Source organism: Micromys minutus (genome assembly GCF_963924665.1).
Source record: "Micromys minutus genome assembly, chromosome: 22".
NCBI classification, from domain to species: domain Eukaryota; kingdom Metazoa; phylum Chordata; class Mammalia; order Rodentia; family Muridae; genus Micromys; species Micromys minutus.
In genome coordinates, this window is record NC_137957.1 from 15112509 (window position 1) to 15132940 (window position 20432).

General features: G+C 42.7%; 1 protein-coding gene across 1 annotated transcript in view; it reads left to right on the forward strand.

Moving 5' to 3' along the window:
* Positions 1-15986: 15986 nt before the first annotated feature.
* The window catches only part of CAND1 (cullin associated and neddylation dissociated 1), a 38412-nt gene continuing 33966 nt past the window's right edge, over positions 15987-20432 (forward strand). Inside the window, exon 1 of the mRNA XM_080935520.1 lies at positions 15987-16364. Within this exon, the coding sequence (XP_080791646.1) occupies positions 16297-16364 (68 nt within the window). The 5' untranslated portion in view covers positions 15987-16296. The remainder of the gene's footprint in view (positions 16365-20432) is intronic.

The following is a 20432-nucleotide window of genomic DNA, read 5'->3' on the forward strand; positions in this document are numbered from 1 at the left end:
CTCTCTAAAGAGCAGGCTGGCCTTGAACTCAGAGATTTGCCTGACCCTGCCTTCCAAGGGCTGGGATTAAAGGTGTTTTCAGTTTGGAGTTTTTTTTTTTTTTTTAAGGAAATGACTTTGGGAAGTATTATGGGAAGATGAGTGAACTACAATATTCTGTTCCAATGTAAAATATTTAAAAGCAGGAGTATAGCAGCAGTGGTGGCACATGCCTTTAATCCCAGTACTTGGGAAGCAGAGGCAGGAGGATCTCTGTGAGTTCAAGGCCATCCTGGTCTACAGAGCAAGTTCCAAGACCCTTTCTCAAAACAAACAAATAAGAAAATGTAGAAAAAGAACAAGCAACTAATACATAAATGGAAAAGGAAAAACAACCTAATTACAAGAGGAATGCGCTCATTTTATAATCTACATCTAAATCGTTATCAGTATTTTGATGTTTTTTTCTCAAATTCACAATAGATAATCAGTGATGTACTCTAAAAATAGAAGGTAATTTCATAGAGGAAACTCAGGGCTTTCTCTCAAGAACTCGAAGGTATCAGAGCAGGCCACCAGAAATCTTTCTTGACTAAAGCCTCCCAGGAAAAATATTTCCAGTTTCCACCCTTGGCAGGGCGGGGAGAGCGGCTGGAGGGTCTCGGGCCTTCACAGATGCTTGGAATCTCCTCATATGGGAGACAAACACACGGGAAGAGGAGACAGGCTTCGAGGTCAGCCTGCAAAGAGAGTGGCCCGGAGACCAGAGGACTACTGTGTGCTCTGAGGGTACAAAGCCCTATCCTGGGCGACTCTCAAGAGTGTTCTAAAGTCCCTGTCAGCAGTTTTCTGATGCAGAGATAGGAAGGAAACTCTGAATCTCAAAGCAGTTGATTAAAATCACTTCAACGTTTCCCGAGTTGAATCACATTTTTTTTTTCTCAGTGGTTATGGTACAGGTTCTGTTTTCTTTCCTATACAGCACTGTTAGCAAGTAATAGGCTACATGAGAATTAAACCCAGCTTTTGTGAAGTCCCTTAGCCACGGATACTTTATATTTAAATTTTGGGGGGTTGTTTTGTTTTAACACAGTGTTTCCTGTGTAGCCTTGGTCACTCACTGTAAAGACAAGACTTGGCCTCGAACTCAGAAGGCTGCCTGACTCTGCCCCCTGAGTGCAGGGACTAAAGGTGTGTGCCACCACTGCCCAGCAGTGCTCTCTGTGGCTGCTTTTGTACTACAGTGGCAGAGCTGAGTGACTGCATTGTGGGTCTCAACCTTCCTAATGCTGTGACCCTTTAATACGGTTGGTTCCTCATGTTGTGGTGACTCCCCACAACCATGAAAATTATTTCATTGCTACTTCATAACTGTAACTGTGCTATTGGTCTGGTCGTAAATATCTGATATGCAACCTCTGTGGGGGGGTCAAGACCCACAGATTAAGAGCTACTGAACAATAAAGGCTATATAGAAGCTGGAGAGATGGCCCAGTGGTTAGAGCACTGACTGCTCTTCCAGAGGTCCTGAGTTCAAATCCCAGAAACCGCATGGTGGCTCACAACCATCTGTAATGAGATCCGACGTCCTCTGCTGGTGTGTCTGAAGACAGCTACAGTGTAGTTATATATAACAAATAAATCTTCAAAATAAAAATTAAAAAAGAGGGTCTTCTCAAAAAGACGCGAGCGTTTAGATCTGGCAGAACACACGAGCTGTAAGTCAGTTCCGGGACACCTGGCACCTTTTCTGGCCTTAGCAGGTGCTGCACACAATTGTACACATACTCACACCAACACATACGTCAATAAACGATTTTAAAACCTTCAAACTTCGATCTGTGACGTGAGGGCGTAGTCAGTGGTACAGAAGGAGCAAACCACAGACCAGCATTGGCTACAACAGTGACTCACGTGTCTTTTTAACTCACCAACCGGCTTCTTAAGCCTGTCACTTCCGTCTTTTCTGCAGAAGTTAATGGTCACCCGGAAAGTGGGAAATATCACGGAGAAGAAACGGGAGATCAGGGGCATAAAGTGCTAAAGTATGGTCACGGCCAACTTGTCCCAAAGTCTGCACAGTCAGTCTCTCAAATGCCAAAAGGTGACAGCAACTTGATCTATCGATCGACATTGGTTATGACTAATTGGCTATTCAAAATCGTTGAGGATTTGGAGAGGGCTGAAAAGATGCTTAAAATCGAGAGCTAGGAGAAGAAATCTTCCAATTAGGGAGAAAAAAAAGTTGCCACACACTGTGTGACTGGGAGCTCGAAGTAAGGACACCCAAGACTCTGGGGCGAGCTGCTGAGGTTTTAATAAGCACTCAAGAGGGGGATGTAATCAGAAGAAAACAGAATACATTTACTAAAAAACATCCAGAGATGCCTAATTTTAGACGGGAGTATAATATATCTTGATTTTTAGGAAGTGCTCTGATGTGTACCTTTTCTTTGTGCAAGATTTATAAGGGGTGATGTCTCAGACGAAGAAGTGTCATCAAGTGCAATTACGTGGATTTGTAATTAGGGTGCTTGATTAATGACATTTCCCAACGTGTTGATTAATAAATTAACGACACGGGGTAGTGAATTCTCCCGGTTGCCACCATCCTGTTCTGTTTCTTTAAATAAGTGAGTCAAGGTGTGGCTGGGGTGATGCCTAAATCTGTACAAAACTCAGTAGCTATGAAAACCTCCAGCCATTTTGAATTACGCTAGCTATTTGGAAAGATCATGAGAAATGAAATTCTATGATTAGATCCAGAGAAAAGGTAAAATAGCCCAAAGCGAGCAAGAAAATTAATAAAAAAGACGATCGCAATTCAATTCTTAGTGCCATTTTTTTTCTCCTTGCAAATTTCTAGGGAGATTCCCCCATCTCCAACCCACATAGTAAGATATGATACCCTGAGTTTTGCTCATGGCAGGCCAGCCCTCACCAACTGTGCCATGTCCAGCCCCAAGGTCTCGGCGGCAACCTGAACATACATATTTTTAAATGATTATTCTGGATTGCCCTGGCTTAAATCTGAAGTGAATTTGGAAGGTTCGTGTGTTCCAGGGTTGACTGACACATAAACAGTCAATAGATCTCTGACTTCTTCAGTTGATTTGTCCATTCAGGGATTCATATTTGAGTGGATTGTTTGGACTTGGTACACATAGTGTCTATTGTACCTGGCTGGAAGAAAGAGGTCCCCAGAGAGATGTCCTTGAAGGGTCTCTTCTATTGGACGCATTTTCCTCTGCTTCCTCAACCAACTAAGACCTGTCCAATGATTCTGTCTTACCACAAGTCCACAGTTACAGGGCTGGTAGACCCCTGAAAGCTGAGAGCTGAATAAACTCTTGTTCCCCTCAGCTTCCTCTTTCCAGGTTCCAGACACGGAGGCAAACAGTAGGTAACATACGACCGAGCCATGAACTTCCAAAGCCAATCGGCAGTGCTTGCCGTGTGGTGACTGTAAATGGAGAGGAGGTTGAGAAGTGGGATGAACAGAGAGACGACCAGGCATGGAGACCTGTAGAGGAATCTGAGAGACATGGAGACCTGTAGAGGAATCTGGAGACAGGAAGATCGCGGACCTGAGATGCGGCAATGAAAGATTTCAATTTCAGTTCATGGCTAACTGACAGAGAATTGGGAAATAAAAAGTGTTAGCCCTGTGGGCCTGGTGTTTATTCTTATCAGACAAAGAAAAAGGGTGTTTAGTGTATTGAATTGTTCCACCTCTGGGGCTATCCTGTAAAACAAATATTGTTGTTGTGTTGTTGTTGTTGTTGTTGTTATTATTACCAATTTAGCAAAACACATTAAGGCATGTTGAGGGTAAGTAACTTGCCTAACTCACCTGACTTTTTGAGTTTTCTTAACTACCATACAAACAGTGTAAAGGTGGGGAGGAAAACTGAACTCAGCTTTCACTTGGTAACAATTTTTTTTTTAAAGACTTACTTACTTTATGTATATAACAGTTGCTGTCCTCAGACACACCAGAAGAGGGCATCAGATCCCATTACAGATGGTTGTGAGCCATCATGTGGTTGCTGGGCATTGAACTCAGGCCCTCTGGAAGAGCAGTCAGTGCTCTTAACCACTGAGCCATCTCTCGCCCAAACAATTTTTAAATTAAGAAGAAAAAGGTGTCAAAATAATGTGCCTGAGGACAGAGAGACGGCTCACTAGGAAGGAACTTGTTCAGCTCATCCCAGGACCAAATCATCCTAGGTTTCATTCCCAGTATCTACACCAGGCAGTTCTCAACCACCTGTAATTCCAGCTGAAGAAGGTCTGATACCCTCTTCTGGCCTCTACAGGCCCTTCACTCATTTACATGTGTGTGGCGAGCGCGCGCGCGCGCGCGCGCACACACACACACACACACACAGATTTAAAAATACAAATAAATCTTTTAAAATAATGTAGATAACCAAGGAAATATAAATCTTAAATGTTTCTCAATCTTTCCTATATTAAAAAAAATGGAATATTTGTAAATATATGGAGGGAAAACCTGTGCTAGCAGAGAGATGGACTTACTCTCTTGGAAAAAAAATTAATTGAGGTTTCTAATGACAAAATGATTACTAAGTGCTTCCACTGTAATGCATGCTTTAAGCCACACATAGCTCTACAACTCGAAGATGACTAATATTGCTCTCGTTTAGAGGGGATTTGAGTGCGGATCTAATGTGACTCAGAGGAAGGATTTTGTATCACGCTGTACTAGAGCATGCTATAGCAGACACATGAGCCAAGTAGAACCACACTAACCAGGATACAGAAAACAAAACTAATTCTATGTCCAAGTACTTGATAATATACGTGGTGTGTGATATACATATGTGTGTGTGTGTATATATATATAAATACATATATATGCATATATATATATGAACATTTAACTGGACAGCAGCAATGACTTGTTCACTGTAAAGACTTTTTCTCTGTATTGAGGATCAAAACTTGTGGCCTGTGCATCCTGCTGGGCAAGCAGTCCACTTGTTAGCTACACCAGTGGAACTAGCAATGACTTCGTCATATGCCTTGGGGATCAAATATTCTCTTCTGAGAGTAGACCATACGTAAAAGAAAGCCAAAGACACTTTGACATTTATACTCTAAACAATTACATTTTTTTCAAGTGATGTGTTTTTATTTTTATTATTTTGACTGCCTGATTGAAACACAAAGTCCAATAAGCAATTTTAAAGTATACATGTTGACAAGTTTTGACATCTGTGTACACATGTGCAATCACTACCAAATTAAAGTATAAACATATCTATCATTTACAGCTCTCCTGGAGGTTCTTAATGATTAGGCCCTCTCTCCAGCACAGCTCCTCAACAGCCACTTAGATGTTCTGTGTCTCTACAGATTAGGGTGTGGTATCTACAATCATCGATGATCATCGAGTAGATTTGTAAATGAATGCTGTCTTAGTCAGGGCTTCTATTTCTACACAAACATCATGACCAAGAAGCAAGTTGGGGAGGAAAGGGTTTATTCAGCTTACACTTCCACATTGCTGTTCATCACCAAAGGAAGTCAGGACTGGAACTCAAACAGGTCAGGAAGCAGGAGCTGATGCAGAGGCCATGGAGGGATGTTACTTACTGACTTGCTTCCCCTGACTTGCTCAGCCTGCTTTCTTATAGAACCCAGGTCTACCAGCCCAGGGATGGCACCACCCACAATGGGCTGGACCCTCCCCCCTTGATCACTAGTTGAGAAAATGCCTTACAGTTGGATATCATGGAGGCATTTCCTCAACTGAGGCTCCTTTATCTGTGATAACTCCAGCTTGTGTCAAGTTGACCCAAAACTAGTCAGTGCAATTGCTTTGTGTCTTTCTCCTGATTTTCACTAATTATTTTGAGATTCACCCACTGTGGTGTGTTCTACCCATGCTCATCCCTCTTTACTTCAGCAAAGTCTCGATTGGATGATATGGTTTATCTATGTGTTACTGCCTTGGCAAACATTTTGGATTATTTCCAACATGCAACTATTGTTCATAGATGATTTATGAATGCCCATGTCCTATTTCTTGGTATGAACCTGTTCTTTCATTCCTCTTAGATGAGTATCCATGAAACGGATATGAAATGGGCATACGATAGGTTCATCTTTACCTTTTGAAGAGATTAGTAAACTATTTTCTATAGAGTATGTAAGCCCCCCTCATCCTATCATCTTTATCAACATTGGTATGCTCAACTTTTAAATTTAGCTATTCTTATAAGTAGATATTAGCATCACGTGGGTATTTACCTCCTGTCACTTCTTTTTTGGTGCATATAGTCAAACATATATTTATATCTTAAAAAGCAAGGTTTTGGGACTGAAGAGATGGCTCAGCAGTTAAGAGCATTGACTGCTCTTCTAGAGGCCCTGAGTTCAAACCATATGGTGGCTCACAACCATCTGTAAAAAACCTGATACCCTCTCTGGTGTCTGAAGACAATGACAGTGTACTAATACACATAAAATAAATAAATATTTTTAAAAAAGAATAATTTGTACATTATTATTTAGTTGTATATGCTGATTACTTGCTGTGAGTTCTGCTCCTTTTTCAAATATGTTTTGCAGGCATTTTTTCTTGTCTTAGAGCTGGATTAAAGTGGTAAAAGTAACAGCCCAATCAATAAATATTTTCTTCTGCACTAATCCTAGATGGTGGCATGGTTTAAGTAGATTACAGCAAACCAAAAATGACACGTGTTTGTCACTTCCTCTCCCCCCCTGGAATACAATGACTGGCGACTCATAATTTTTACATAGGCTGTATGGTAAGGGGCGGGGGTGTCTGCTTTCCAAGCGGACGGGATAAGTAGTGGCTGGCTACTTTTAGATCAACTTGACACAAGCTTGACTCATTTGAGAAGAGGAAACCTCAAAATTCCTCCACCAGAGAGGCCTGAGGACAAGTTTATGGTACATTTTCTTAATTCCTGATAAATATGGGAGGAGCCAGTGGTGCTGTGGGAGGTGCTGTGGGTACTCCACGGCCTCTGTGTCTGTCTCCAGGTTCCTTCCTGCCCCAGTTCCTGCCCTGACTTCCCTTCGTGATGGAAATTATGGGTTTTCCCTCTCTCTCTCTCTCTCTCTCTCCCTCTCTCTCTCTCTCTCTCCCCCCTTCCTTCCTTTTTCTTTGAAGAAATAAGGGATTGTCTCACAGTTCAAACCCTGCAGTCCATCTTGGCAGAAGTCACACAAACTGGAGTGTGAGGCAGCTGGACTCATTGTGTCCGCTGTCAGAAAGCAGAGAGAAGGTGGGGGGGGAGGAGACTCAATTTCTTTATTATTCCTTTACATGTGCTTTCATCAAATTATTATTTTTCCAGCCTCATTTGGTTTAAGTTTAAAAACTCCTTATCTTCAGGTTCATGACTTTTCTTTAAATATATATATTTAATAATATACATATATTTAAAGATTTATTTATTATATTTCTATGAGTACCCTGTCACTGTCTTCTGACACACCAGAAGAGGGTGTCGGATCCCATTACAGATGGTTGTGAGCCACCATGTGGCTGCTGGGACATGAACTCAGGACCTTTAGAAGAAAAGTCAGTGCTCCTAACCACTGAGCCATCCTCCCAGCCAGAAGGATGCATTTTTAAACAACAGATTGAGGGATCATCCACATGGTATCTATAGTTGAAGGAAACGCTCAAATTTGCCGGGTTCTAGCTGTTTCTTCCGCATCCTTGTGCCCAAAGCAATGACAAGACAGACATGAGTACAATCATGATTGCATTTGCCCTAAACATCTCTTCATGATTTATAACAGGAATGTATGATGTTTCCTTCATTGCTAACCCTGACATAAGAGTCACTCACAAAGTCTGAGTACCTATCCTTCCAACGGAGCACCTCAAGGACATAAATAACCTCTGCATTTCTCACTAATATGCTGCAAGTGTGTTTCTTACTCTATGAGAATAATTCTTTCAGAGAATATCAATTGCATCTGATTTAGAGGACCAGTAAAAATTAACCAAGAACTTTTAGCAGTTGTTTGGTAGAGAATAGATCATAGGAAAAACTAGCTGTTGGGTTGTTTCCCATCAGCTTGAAATAAATCTCGGTGTTCTTCTTAAATGCCTTTGCTCCTTTTGACATCTAGGTTGACTCAGTATTGATAAATGATGCACACCAGGAAGCATTTGTGTCTGTTTGAGTGTGAAGCTGTCTGCACCCAAACACAAATCAGAATTGCCCTTTTCTTCCTCTCTTAACCCATCTGCTTCGACAATCAGAGAGATGTCTTCCTATCTAGGAAATTAATAACTACTTTAATAAATAGAGCTCTCTTTTTAACTCAATTTCCAACAAATGTAGAAAATAATCACGGCCAATTTTACTTGGTAGAAGACTAACTTTAAAAAATGCATTTGGAATTAATTTTCTTCCAAGGATCTCCTATCCATCTTCATTCAGCCTTCAATGTAGAGAAAAATATCAAGAGAACAAAGGTTTCAAAACTGGAATTACATCGTGTGCTCTCGTTCCTTGAGATGGTAAATAGTTACAGCTTTAAACTGGGCTCAAATGTGTCCAGCATCTGGCATCTGGGTATTCCTTAATTCTCTTTGGAATTCAGGATACGTGTTTGTCTGTTCCGAAGACAAGAAAATAGTTTTCTGAGCTCTTTGTTTAAAAAACACAAAAACAAAAAAACAAAAAAACAAACAAAAAAAAAAAACAAAAAAAAACCAAACCAAATGTGGGGGAGGGGCACTCAAGAGAGTCACAGATACTGGTGAAGGGCTGAGGACAACTTTGAAGTATGCACAGGCCTTCTGCCATGTCATCCGGAGGGAACTCACAACCCAACTCCTTTCCCAGCTGAGCCATCTTGCCAGCCCGGCCATTCATTTTTAACCACTCTTTTGCCACAGCCAACAGCATACCCTGCAGATATGTGTGGATTTTGTTTTGTTTTTATGGGACTGGAGGCAGGGCAAGAGAACCCGTATTATTAACATTTCATGAAATGTGTTCAGTGTGGTTTACAGTTTGGGACATGAAAGCAGACCCTCCATGCAGCCCAAGGGAAGAAGTGTGGCAAACCCCGAATGGACTCTTGTCATAGTCTCCTGACATATTCCGGTTGCTTTAGTGAAAAAACATGGGCTTTAATTAGACTTCATTTTATCTTACCAGCCGAGTCTCTAGGTGGGGTACTGGCAAACAGGCTGATAGCTGGTGGGGAAGATAAGAATCGTTTGGAAGTCAGACCATAAGTAGATAAATTCAGTCCTAATACTTTTCTTAAAATCACTGGTATCAAATACCAACATTATTTTACATCCATAGTCCATACTTCCTTCACACAAGTGTAAAATGAGGGAATTTCAGTTACTTTAAAGGTCCCAGGGTTGGACTAGAGACAGTGGCTCAGTGGTTAGGAGCACTGACTGCTTTTCCAAAGGTTCCAAGTTCAATTCCCAGCAACCACATGGTGGCTCACAACCATCTGTAATGGGATCTGATGCCCTCTCTGGGATGCAGGTGTATATGCAGATAGAGTACTCATTCATTAAATAAATAAATATTTTTAAAGATCAATTTATTTATTTTATTTATATGAGTACACTGTAGCTGTCTTCAGACACACCAGAAGAGAGCATCAGGTTCTATTACAGATGGTTGTGAGCCACCATGTGGTTGCTGGGAATTGAACTCAGGACCTCTGGAAAAGCAGTCAGTTCTCTTAACCTCTGAGCAATCTCTCCAGCAGAAAATAAATAAATCTTTTTAAAAAGTCCCAAGGTTGAAAATATTACATGTAATGTAGCTTAATATATATTATATATAATTTATTTAGTTATATATAGCAAATATTATTTATATAACAAATATATTTAATACATATGTACATTTTATAAGTATGTATACATATGTATGTATGTATTTGCTTTTGGAGACATATCTTCTCTTTGTGGCCCTAGCTGTCCTGGATTCTCTTTGTAAATCAGACTGGCCTTGAACTCACAGAGATCTGCCTGACTCTGCCTCCCAAGCGCTGGGACTAAAGGCATACGCCACCGTGCCGTGTGCTTCTTTGTGACTCCATTCTAGTCAGGCAGTGCTCCCGCCCACCCGCGCCCTCCATCCTCGGGATTTCCACGGGAAGAGTGGATGCTCCCGGAACTGGAAGAACAGTTGATGTATGGAAAGTGCTGGGTCTCTCTTTTCCTACTCACTACATAAACAATAACGACAACAACGACAGAAGACAGGGGAAATGGAAAGCTCTCCACAAAAGGAAGTTTCCAGAGAGATTTCTGGTCAATCCAGAAGTCACTAAGGGTGAGGGGGCAGGGAGATGCCATTGTGGTTGAAAATGATGCTTGGAAAACCAAATAGCAAAGAGAGTATTCATGGTGGCGAGCATGGTCACTTCCTTATTCTTTGGCTGATCACATCAGTGTATATTTAAGAAAAGCAGAAGAGAAATACAGAGACATGGCGGGGTGGAGTGAGGCCGGCTAAGCAGAGCTCTGCATCCCTTCCATTACGCAGGGAAGACTCATGGATTGCCAGTGGGAGACATGGACGCATCCTCGCAAGTCCGCCGGGCTTCAGTGATCTGAAGTTTTCCATCTAGGAGTGCTGTTGCCACCTGCAGGCCTATAAGATGTTCTCAGACCTGGTCCATCATGGAAAATGTGCAGCGGGGTGATCCCTGAGACAATGTTAAACAGCTCACCGCCCTGGGTTTCACAATGGCAGTGTTGGGTGTTTACCAATGGCAGCATGAGCAACGGGGATAGAGTTGTAACACGTGACAAAAAAAAAAAAAAAACAAAACAAAAACCAAAACAAAAACAACAACAACAACAACAAAAAACCCTTTACCTTTTCCATCTCTTTTTCTGCAGTCTAGCCTCAGCCCTACAGGATCTAGAAGCAGAAGGAAATAGCTGTGTGACCAGTGGACTAAGTCAGAACCTTGGTTGGTTTGGGGGACCTATAACCTGATACTACAGACTGGGCGAGTTACAAGCAATAGAAGTCGTGTGGTTCTGGGAGGCAGGGAATCCTAAACTGTGACCTCAGCGGGTGGGAGGGCTTTCTATCATAAAATGGGGAAAGGCCAGTGAGAAGATGTGTGACAGAGAGGTGATCCGAGTGAACTCGTCTCTTTAATCAGGATCTCACCCCCAGAATAATAGCACTAAGCCATCCATGAGGGAAGAGGACATGTGATCCAACCATTTCTAAGAGATCTCACCCCGTGGGCTAGAGATGTCACTCAGGGCTAAAGTATGTGCTTAGCAAGTGCAAGGCCATGACAGCACAATATATGCACACTCACACACACACACACACACACACAGGACATTCACACACACACAGCAATACATTCACACACACACTCTCTCATACACACACATATTCACACACTCACATACACACACATTTACACACATATTCATACACATACATACACACATATTCACACTCACATACACACACATACACACACTCACACACACACATATTCACATTCACACATACACACACATCTACTATAGTGACAATAAATTCTAACAGACTGTTAAACCAGATATTTAAATCACTGCAACTACTTGGATTTTTTTTTAACTACTTGGATTTTTAACAACTCCAAAAGTCTAGAAATTTATAGTCTGCCCAGGAAGTCATTAAACATCATTAAAGTATTTTACACGTATGTTTGTGGAAATTGAACAGTTCAGGCTGATATATGTATATATATCTATATCTATATATATAGATAGATATGTGTGTGTATATATATGTATATATATACACACATACATACCATTTAGTTAAATAAACTATCATTTAGTTAATCAGTTATATATTTCCATTGTTGTCATTCATCTGTTAAAGCCTTCCCAGTCCTATCATATTTAAAAATGTTAAAGACAATGTCACGTTCTACTCTTCATGTCAAATGTATCCACACTACAAAGCTATTTTGACTCTATTCTCTTGTGAGACCTTTCCTAAAATGTATCTGATATGTCAGAAATGTGTGTGTGTGTATTTTTGTGTGTATGTGTTAGCATGTATGTTTGTATGTATGTGTTTGCATGTATGTTTGTGTGTATGTGTTTGTGTGTTCATCTTAACTCTTAATTTTTTAAAATGTGTTTACATATGTACATAACTGTTTTGTCTGCATGTATCTCTGCACACCAGAAGAGAACATCACAATTCATGGGATTGTGGTTACAGAAAGCTGTGGGCTGTCATGTGGGTGCCTGAAATTGAACTCTGAACCTCTAAAAGAGTAGCTAGTGCATTTAATGGCTGAGCCATTGATTCTTAATTTTTTAAAAAGATTTATTTATTATATATAAGTACACTGTAGCTGTCTTCAGACGCACCAGAAGAAAGTGGATCCCATTACAGATGGTTGTGAGCCACCATGTGGTTGCTGGGAATTGAACTCAGAACCTCTGGAAGAGCAGTCAGTGCTCCTAACCACTGAGCCATCTCTCCAGCTTGGTTCTTTATTCTTAAGACAGAATCTCTCGCTAACCTTGCACTGTGTGACAAAACCTGTGTTCTTGACCAAGCCAGCTCAGCCAGTCAACAGGTTGTTCAGGACAGGAGTGAGAGTTAAAAAGAAAAAAAAGACAATTAGACTGACAGTGTAGCATGACCCCATCCAATTGAGAGACTGGGGTGGCTTCATTTTTTCCCAATCCGCTTTTATACCATTTTAATTACATGCATGTAATAAGGGCAGTTCTGGGTTGAGGAAGGAGCAACACAATAAACACAAATAGTCAAGGAACAAGGAAGGAAATACACAAGGTTCCGTGATCAGTGCTTCTGGCCTGTCAGGATGACTAAGATACATCTGAGCCTACTTCCCTGTCCTAGCCCAAAGTGATATTCTTGCCTAAAGCCTACTTCTTTGTTCTAACACAAAATCAGATTTCTGCCCAAAGCCTATTTTCTTGTCCTGGCCCAATGTCAAATTTCTGTCAAGTTTCTACAGAATCAGCCCCAGAAGCCCTCTATTACGCACCTTCTCTTCCTTTCTCTTCTCTTTTCCTCTCTTCTCTCCTCTCCTCTCCTCTCTTCCTCTTCTTCCCTCCCCCCTCCCCTCCTCCCTCCCTCCCTCTTACAAAGTAAGGATAAAACCAGAGTTCCACTTGGTGAACCAATGAGTGTTCTTGGGTTTACTTACAGAAGTAAAGGTAGGAGTTACTCGGAGTAGCAGAGATGACTCAAAGAAGGCTACATCACCAAGGCCCACCCAGCATGACAGCTCATGAAAGCTGGGGAATGTGGAGCATTCTGCATACCTGCAGGCAGTTCAACATGTTCCAAGTAACTCTGGTCTAACTGCTTCCTGGCACTCCATTGGTTTTTTCCAGGCAGCCATCTGGTCTCAGAGAGTCTTTTTTGCAGCTTTTCACTTCTCAGCATCTTCTTTGCAGCTCATCTTCCTTTCATGAGAGGGGGGACATTCAGCTTTTGTTGCTTACTCTGATAAGGAAGGGGGTAGGATAGTGAATTTGTTCAGTTTCAGGGACTTCCTGAAGGTATTTTGAGTTGTTTATGTTCCTGCTTAAGAAGCTTCTTACAGGACTAAATGTTTTAATCTCTGAGGAAGCTGTTACACAAATTGGAGTTCATAGATTCAGCTAGATTGGCTGCTAGTAAATGTCAGGAATCCCAGTCTCTGTTTTCCAGGGCTGGATTACAGGTCCATGGTGCCAAGACCAGACTAGGACCTAAGAATTTTATGTGAACTTTATTACGAGATGGAGATGAGTGTTTAAGTTTAATGAACTGGTCTTGTTCCTTGTTCTATCACCACTATCTTCTGTGTCCTTGTTACAGTGTAAGTTGTTCAAGATTGTTCATGCTAGACAATGTTCCTACAGCTTGGACGGCATTTTTCTCAAACTTCCCATTTAAACCTTCTATTCTTATCTCTGTCTAGTAGTAAAACCGAGCTTATCTAAATCTAGATTTACTTACTATTGCAGCCAAGGCTAAATGGGCACAGAGATTAGTGGTATTCCATATGTGTAACAGTTGCATTAACTTTCCATCTTGATGACAAGATGTGTGAGGTAAACAAATTAAAAAAATATACTATTTTGGCTCATGATTCCATAGGGAGGGGAAAGGTGAGTACTGTCTTCAAGGACAGCCCCAGGGATATAACCTCATATGCTCTACCAGCCCATGGTTGTCTCACCTTCAGAGAGCATTAGCCACCAACTTCACTCTGTAGTCCAAACAGGCCTGGAACCTGTGATCTTCATGCATAGGTCTCCCAAACGACTGATATTATAGGCTGGTGCTACTATGTCTCACTCTAACTTAAATTTTAACTCTGTGAAGGCAATACCTCAAAGGTCATCATTTTTCTCATGAAGAAACTGAGGCTTGGAGACGATAGAATGAATTATGTAAGATATATAGTAAGTGAAATGAAACACGGTCCCTATTTATGGTGTCCGGCTACAATAATGTCATCTGTTGGGAGCTGTAAAATGGGTGCACACTGAAAGACAGGTCATTACTTGGTGTCTTCCTGGATACGCTAAAAGGAAGGACTATTACCAACCAACTAAAGTTTCCAGTTTTAAGATGTACATGAGAAAAGTGAGCTGCTTGTGTATGTTGGGGGTTTATATTAAATATTGTATAAAAGTTGTTTCCAGCTTATGAAAATTGGAGCTGAAATGGCAAAATTTGATGAAAAGTAGCCTAATAGTGATAGTGTTGAGGAAAATGAAAGACTTGGCATTGTGGAAAAGGAAAAACCGACACAAAGTCCATTAAAATAAAAAATTAAAAAATCAGGCAGCTTTGATGGGATTGGAAGTATCTGGAATCAGTGAACTATTTTACACATTTATGGGGGGAGAAGAGTGGTGGTGGTGGCTGGAGAGAAGGCTCAACACTTAAGAGCCTGGTCCCAGAGACCCAGGGATTTAAATCTCAGCACCCACAGGGCTGCTCACAGTTTATAACTCGAATTCCAGGGGATCTGACACTCTCACACAGATATACATCCTACACGTGCCTCTACTGGTCAGGGATTAGAGGTGTCCACCACCCACATTTGGCCTTGGCAGAGTATCCCTACCAAGACAAAGCTGGAGTCAAAAAGCTGGCTGCAGGATGAATGAAAGGAGCATGTCCAAACACTACTCCTGTGGCTCTATGACCTTTTAGTAGAGCAAAGATTAGTGCTAAGGATCGACTACCGAAACACTTAATTTTGCAAGGCGCTTGCCCGAAATAACAGCACATGAGGTCCGTGTGAAGGGGCCGATGTTTTCAGGGAAATAGACACTCAAGATAGAAACAGCGCATGCCTATGGAAAGGTTTTATTTAGCATAACCGCGTCGCCTGCCTGCAAATCCCAGCATTCCCTCCGACCACGGGAACCAATGACGAAGCTCCAGGTTCAATCAGCCAATCACGTCCTTCGTGTATCCCCAATTGAATTGTGGGACTCGTGGTTCTCACGTGGCAACGATACAGCATGGTTGTAAGGCAGTTTCGGCCACGCGTACCGTTCGAAAGGAGAGCTCACTTTTCAGTGTTCCTCTTGGTCTCCAGGCCAGATCTAACTATCATCATCCACAAGCCCCACGTGCTATTAAACGCATAGATCTTCCTTCTTAATGTCGTACGGAGGCGCAAGGAGCTATTTCAGAACTCCGGCCTTCTGCGCTCTCCTCCCGTCCTTTAACCGTCGCTTTAAGGTCTCGCGAGAAAAGGCCCTGGAGGCGTTGTCATTCCTCTCGAAAGGCGGTCCACGCAAAGACAGACATCCGACAAAACCAATGGGACCGCTCCTGTGCACCGCGCCTGCGCAGAGTGCACGGGGCAGCCCCGGTGAACTCCGACCCCGCCTCCCCGCAGCGCCCTGCGTCGGCCGCCCCCGCCCTCCCAGCGAAGGAGGCGGGCTTTGGCCTCTTGCCCTAGGGAGCGAGTGCGGAGGGAGTGGGAGCTAGACGGCCCGAACGCAAGTGTCTGGCTTTCCGGCGAGGCCCAGCGGTCCGTCCCGCCGCCCATGAGCTCGTTGCCCCGCGAGCAGCGCCGTCGTTAGGCCCTCCCCGTCACTCTCGCCCGCCCCCACTCACGGGCAGCCATCCCCCCCCACCCCCGTCTGGCCGGGGACTGGACGTCGTGTCGAAGCGCCTTCCCCAGTCCGCGTCGCGCTGCGACCCTGGAAGCGGGTGCCGCCGCCAACGAGAGGAGGAGCCCCGGCCGCGGGGCCCAGCAGCTACTGAGCCAGCAGGCGGTATCGAGGCCGGCAACATGGCGAGCGCTTCATACCACATCTCCAACTTGCTGGAAAAAATGACGTCCAGCGACAAGGACTTCAGGTGAGACTGAAATCCGCCCCTAACCCCACCTCGTGGAAGGGGGATATGGGGGTGGCCGCCGCCGGGGCCTTCGGACAGGCCCTGCCCCACCCCTCGGTCCGGCGGGTCTCCAGCCACCCCCTCCCCCATCTCTCCACTAGGCCGTTGTCCACTCTGGCCACCGGGTCTCCTCCGCGTCCCGGCGTCCCTGTCGCATCCTTTGTCCACCCCCAGGGACGCGTCCCAGGTAGCGCCCAGGGCCGAAGGAGTTTTTCCCGGCTGGGAGGCGGGCGGCCAGGCCTAGTCCCCGGCCCTCCCGAGCCGCCAGGCCCTCCTGGCGCTGGGGCCAAGCTGCTGCTCGCCATCCACTCAGCCGCCGCCTGGCTTTCCCGCGGCTGGGAGTGGGTGCCACGATCAACTTTTCCGAAGCTTTCGCTGATTGGATTGTATACTTTTTCTTTGGATAATTCTTGTTCGTGAAGGTGGCAAGAAGGGGGAGGGGAAGCCCGACTTGGGGGAAACTTGGCCTGCAGGGTTTTCCCGCCAGCATCCCTGTCACTTTTCTCTCTGGCCGAGTGAAACCCACGCAGGATCTTGAGGTTTCAAACTCACATCCCTATACAAAATCATGGCCAGAGGGCTGGATTGCTGATCCTTTTGCCAAGCAAACGAATCTTAAAAAGAGAGGCCGGTGAGCCGTGAGGCTTAATCATAGAGTTGTGCTCTGCAAAAGCTGAGCTGTTGGCTCTTATTCCCGTGCAGCCCCTATGCTACACTGATTGTTAACATGCCCCTGGACCCCTATTCCTTCACAAATAAGCCCTCTGTCAAAAGAAAAAAGCTCTTTTCTTGATACTGAAGTTTTGCTCTGTAATGCTTTGGGTGATACAGTTTTGTGTGCATTTAGTTAAAATTAGTCTAGGAGCTTGGTTTTTGCTGTGTGAAATGTTTTAACAACTGAAGATTTGTGCAAATCCTATCTGAAGCAGTTTTCCGATTTGTGCAGGGGGAACACTGGGGAAATAATGCCTTTGTTCCTAGGTAAATCATTAAAGTGCTCAGGGAAATACATACAGGGTCGTTTCTCTGACGCAAAACCACCAACTTTTTTTTTTTTTTTTTTTTTTTTTTTTTTGGTACATAGGGATCTTCACAGTCTAACATTTCCATTTTAAAAAAAAAAAGTTCCCCTGAAGATAATGGGGGGTGGGGCATGCATGTTTGTTTGGAGCATTTTGAAGTTTTAGGTTGGTTCTAGGTCCCAAAGTGAAGATGGAAGGGATTTGTTCTTACGCTGTTGAGGGTTAGGATGAGTTTGATTCCTGTTGGATCTTTGTTTGCTTACTCACAGTTGAAGTGTTAGATGAATGAAAAGACATGTGTTGTAAGCTCTCTGCTGTGTAAGGAAGTGGGGGGGGGGTCTGGGGGCTCCTGTAAAAGTGCTGGGTTTCACTCTGATGCCATTTAACTTTTGCTTGAAGGCAGCACCTCAGCTAGGATCATACAGTTTTAATTACAGACTCATGGGTTGTTTTTAAAAGACTACAATCATTTCATGTATCCCGTATATGCAACTGTTGACTGAAGTAATTTCCTGTTTTAAAAAAGGTGTACACCTGAGTTTTGTTTTGAAAACTACTATGAAAGAAATAAGGAGGCCATACTGCAGGGATTTCTATCTTCAGCTTGCAGTGAGCCAAAGCACTGCCGGAACTGCTGCCACCTTTCTAGAGTTTGGTGGATGCTGTCTTTAGTAACTTCTCTTAATTTAACATTATTAAATTTTTATTAGGAGGCTGGAGATAAGGCTCCTAGGTTAAGAGGTTAAGAGCACTGACTGCTCTTCCAGAGGACCCAGTTCCTAGAACTCACACCTGCCTGTAATTCCTGTTCCAGGAGAATCCAACACCCTCACGCAGACATATATGCAGGCAAAGTAAATTACACTTTAACCATCTACTTAACTTTTTGGGGCCGAAGCACTCTTTACATTAATATTAACATTTTTGAAGATTGATTAAAATAGCACATTTGGGCTTGTTTTTTATATTTTCATTATATAGATACTTTAATGCTTGGTTCTTATTAGAAGTTTAGTTGTTCTGATGTAAGTACCAAGATTTGTGGTTAAATACTTTTAAATAAGTAATTGATGGAAGATTTGTAGGCAGGCTAAGTCTAAGTAGCATTGTGTGATGTCCAATATGTATAAAATACCGTGGGCAGGCACCTGTGGCCCCGGTGTGGCTGTTAGTGTCACACAACACAAAGCTGTGAGCTTAGGGTATTTTTTGATGTGTGTTGTTTTCTAGATAACTGTTGTGTGGTGTTCTAGGTTGAACTTTGTAAGGGACAGTGTCAAGAGCTTGGACATGCTTGTAAGGAAAGACCGTGTTTCCAGAAGAAAGAAAGTACTAGTCTCATGGTGAAAATCAGAGGATTTGGCCTAGTTACAGTCCTGTATGACTGCTGTAAATTGTGAGGTTGGGAAATCTATTTAACTTGAGATTAAATTTTTATTTATAAGAGGTTTGCATTATGTATAGTTCTAAAATGTTGAGTATAGGTCTATTTCGGTAACAGTTGCTGTTCATTAAGGCAGAAAAGGTAAAAATCTTAAGCATAAACTTTAAGATTTTAAAATACCTTTTTGTGGAATTTAAGTCATTGACTCACTTAATTGAAAAAACCTATCTCTTTAATTTTAGTGTTTTGAAAGCTAGTGTTACTGTTGTGAGTAAATGAAGCATAGGGACCCAGTGAAGGAGGTGACATTTGTGTGTCCCAGTGTCTAAGGTGGCTAGCGGCTGTACTGGCTTTGGTTGGGGAAAAGATACTTTGAAAATAATGAATGCTACTTCAAGTCACCCTCTAATGGACAAATCATCATTCATTGTCAGAGTAACATAAGAGCTGTTGTTCTCATCACTTCTTGTCCCCCCAGAACAGTGCACTCAGACCTCAGTCCCCCAAGAAAAGATCTGTAGACCTTTAAGAGTTTGTTCAAGAACTAAAGGATATAAGTGAACTGATAGAGTTGGCCATCATCTGATTCTGTAGAGAATAGAGTGGAGGATGCTCAGGTATAGATGAGCTCTGAGCATGCAGCTTATAAGTACTGATAGGAAATAGTGGGTTGTGACGACTCATTTTCAAGTACCTTACCATAAGTGGATCAGACTATTGCAGAGAACGGAGAGGTTAAGAAAATGCTCTTATTTTATGCATAATGATATTTATGGTTCTTTGCAAGCTTTAGCTGCTTGGTACTATTTGTCCTTATCACTGGTTCAGTGGCTAATAAAATGACCTCAGTTACAGTTCAGAAACTGAGGTTGGGGTAAGGATTTGCAGGTCAGCTAGAAGAGCTGGGCTTTCTCTGCTTGGGTGCCTGGTGACTGCTCAGTGCTAGTCATCCAGTTTTTGACTTAGGAACACTGAGTCAGGTCTTAATTTTCCCAAATTCATGTTGATGTGATGTTTAATTCCTTTAGCAGAGCTCTGAGATATTTGGGATCTATTGCAGACAATCTGCTTGTTGAGTGGTTAAAAGTTTATTGAAGAGTTAAATCATTTTGGCAGTATGTAGGTGTCCATCCGGTAGTAAGTGGCAGAGAACATTAAAGCAAAGAGATTCCATATGTGGAAGGCTTTCAGTGACGCCTTGCTAGTAAAGTTTTTGATAGAGAAAAATGTGAAAACACATGACACAAAACATGATGGGGGAAAGGACAATTTTGTTCCATAGCGGGGTAGTCAATGATTCATGGGAGTTTTTAAGAATAGGGGTCTGACATTTAAAAAACATTTTTTTAGATTATTTTGTGTGTATGAATGTGTTGCATGCATGTATGTTTTTGCACCGTGTGTACATGGCTCACTCATATCAAAGAGAATGCCTTTTCCCCTGGAAGTAGAGTTAAGATGTTTGAGTATAGATGTACTGTTTAGATGCTGGGGACTGGGCCCACTTCTCTCCAAGAGCAAACACACGCTCTTTAACCTGAGCCATCACAGCCCAGGGTAACCAGATCTTACCTGAGTACTCTTCTTTCATTTGACAGCTGGCTTCTTTGAAAGCTTGTAATT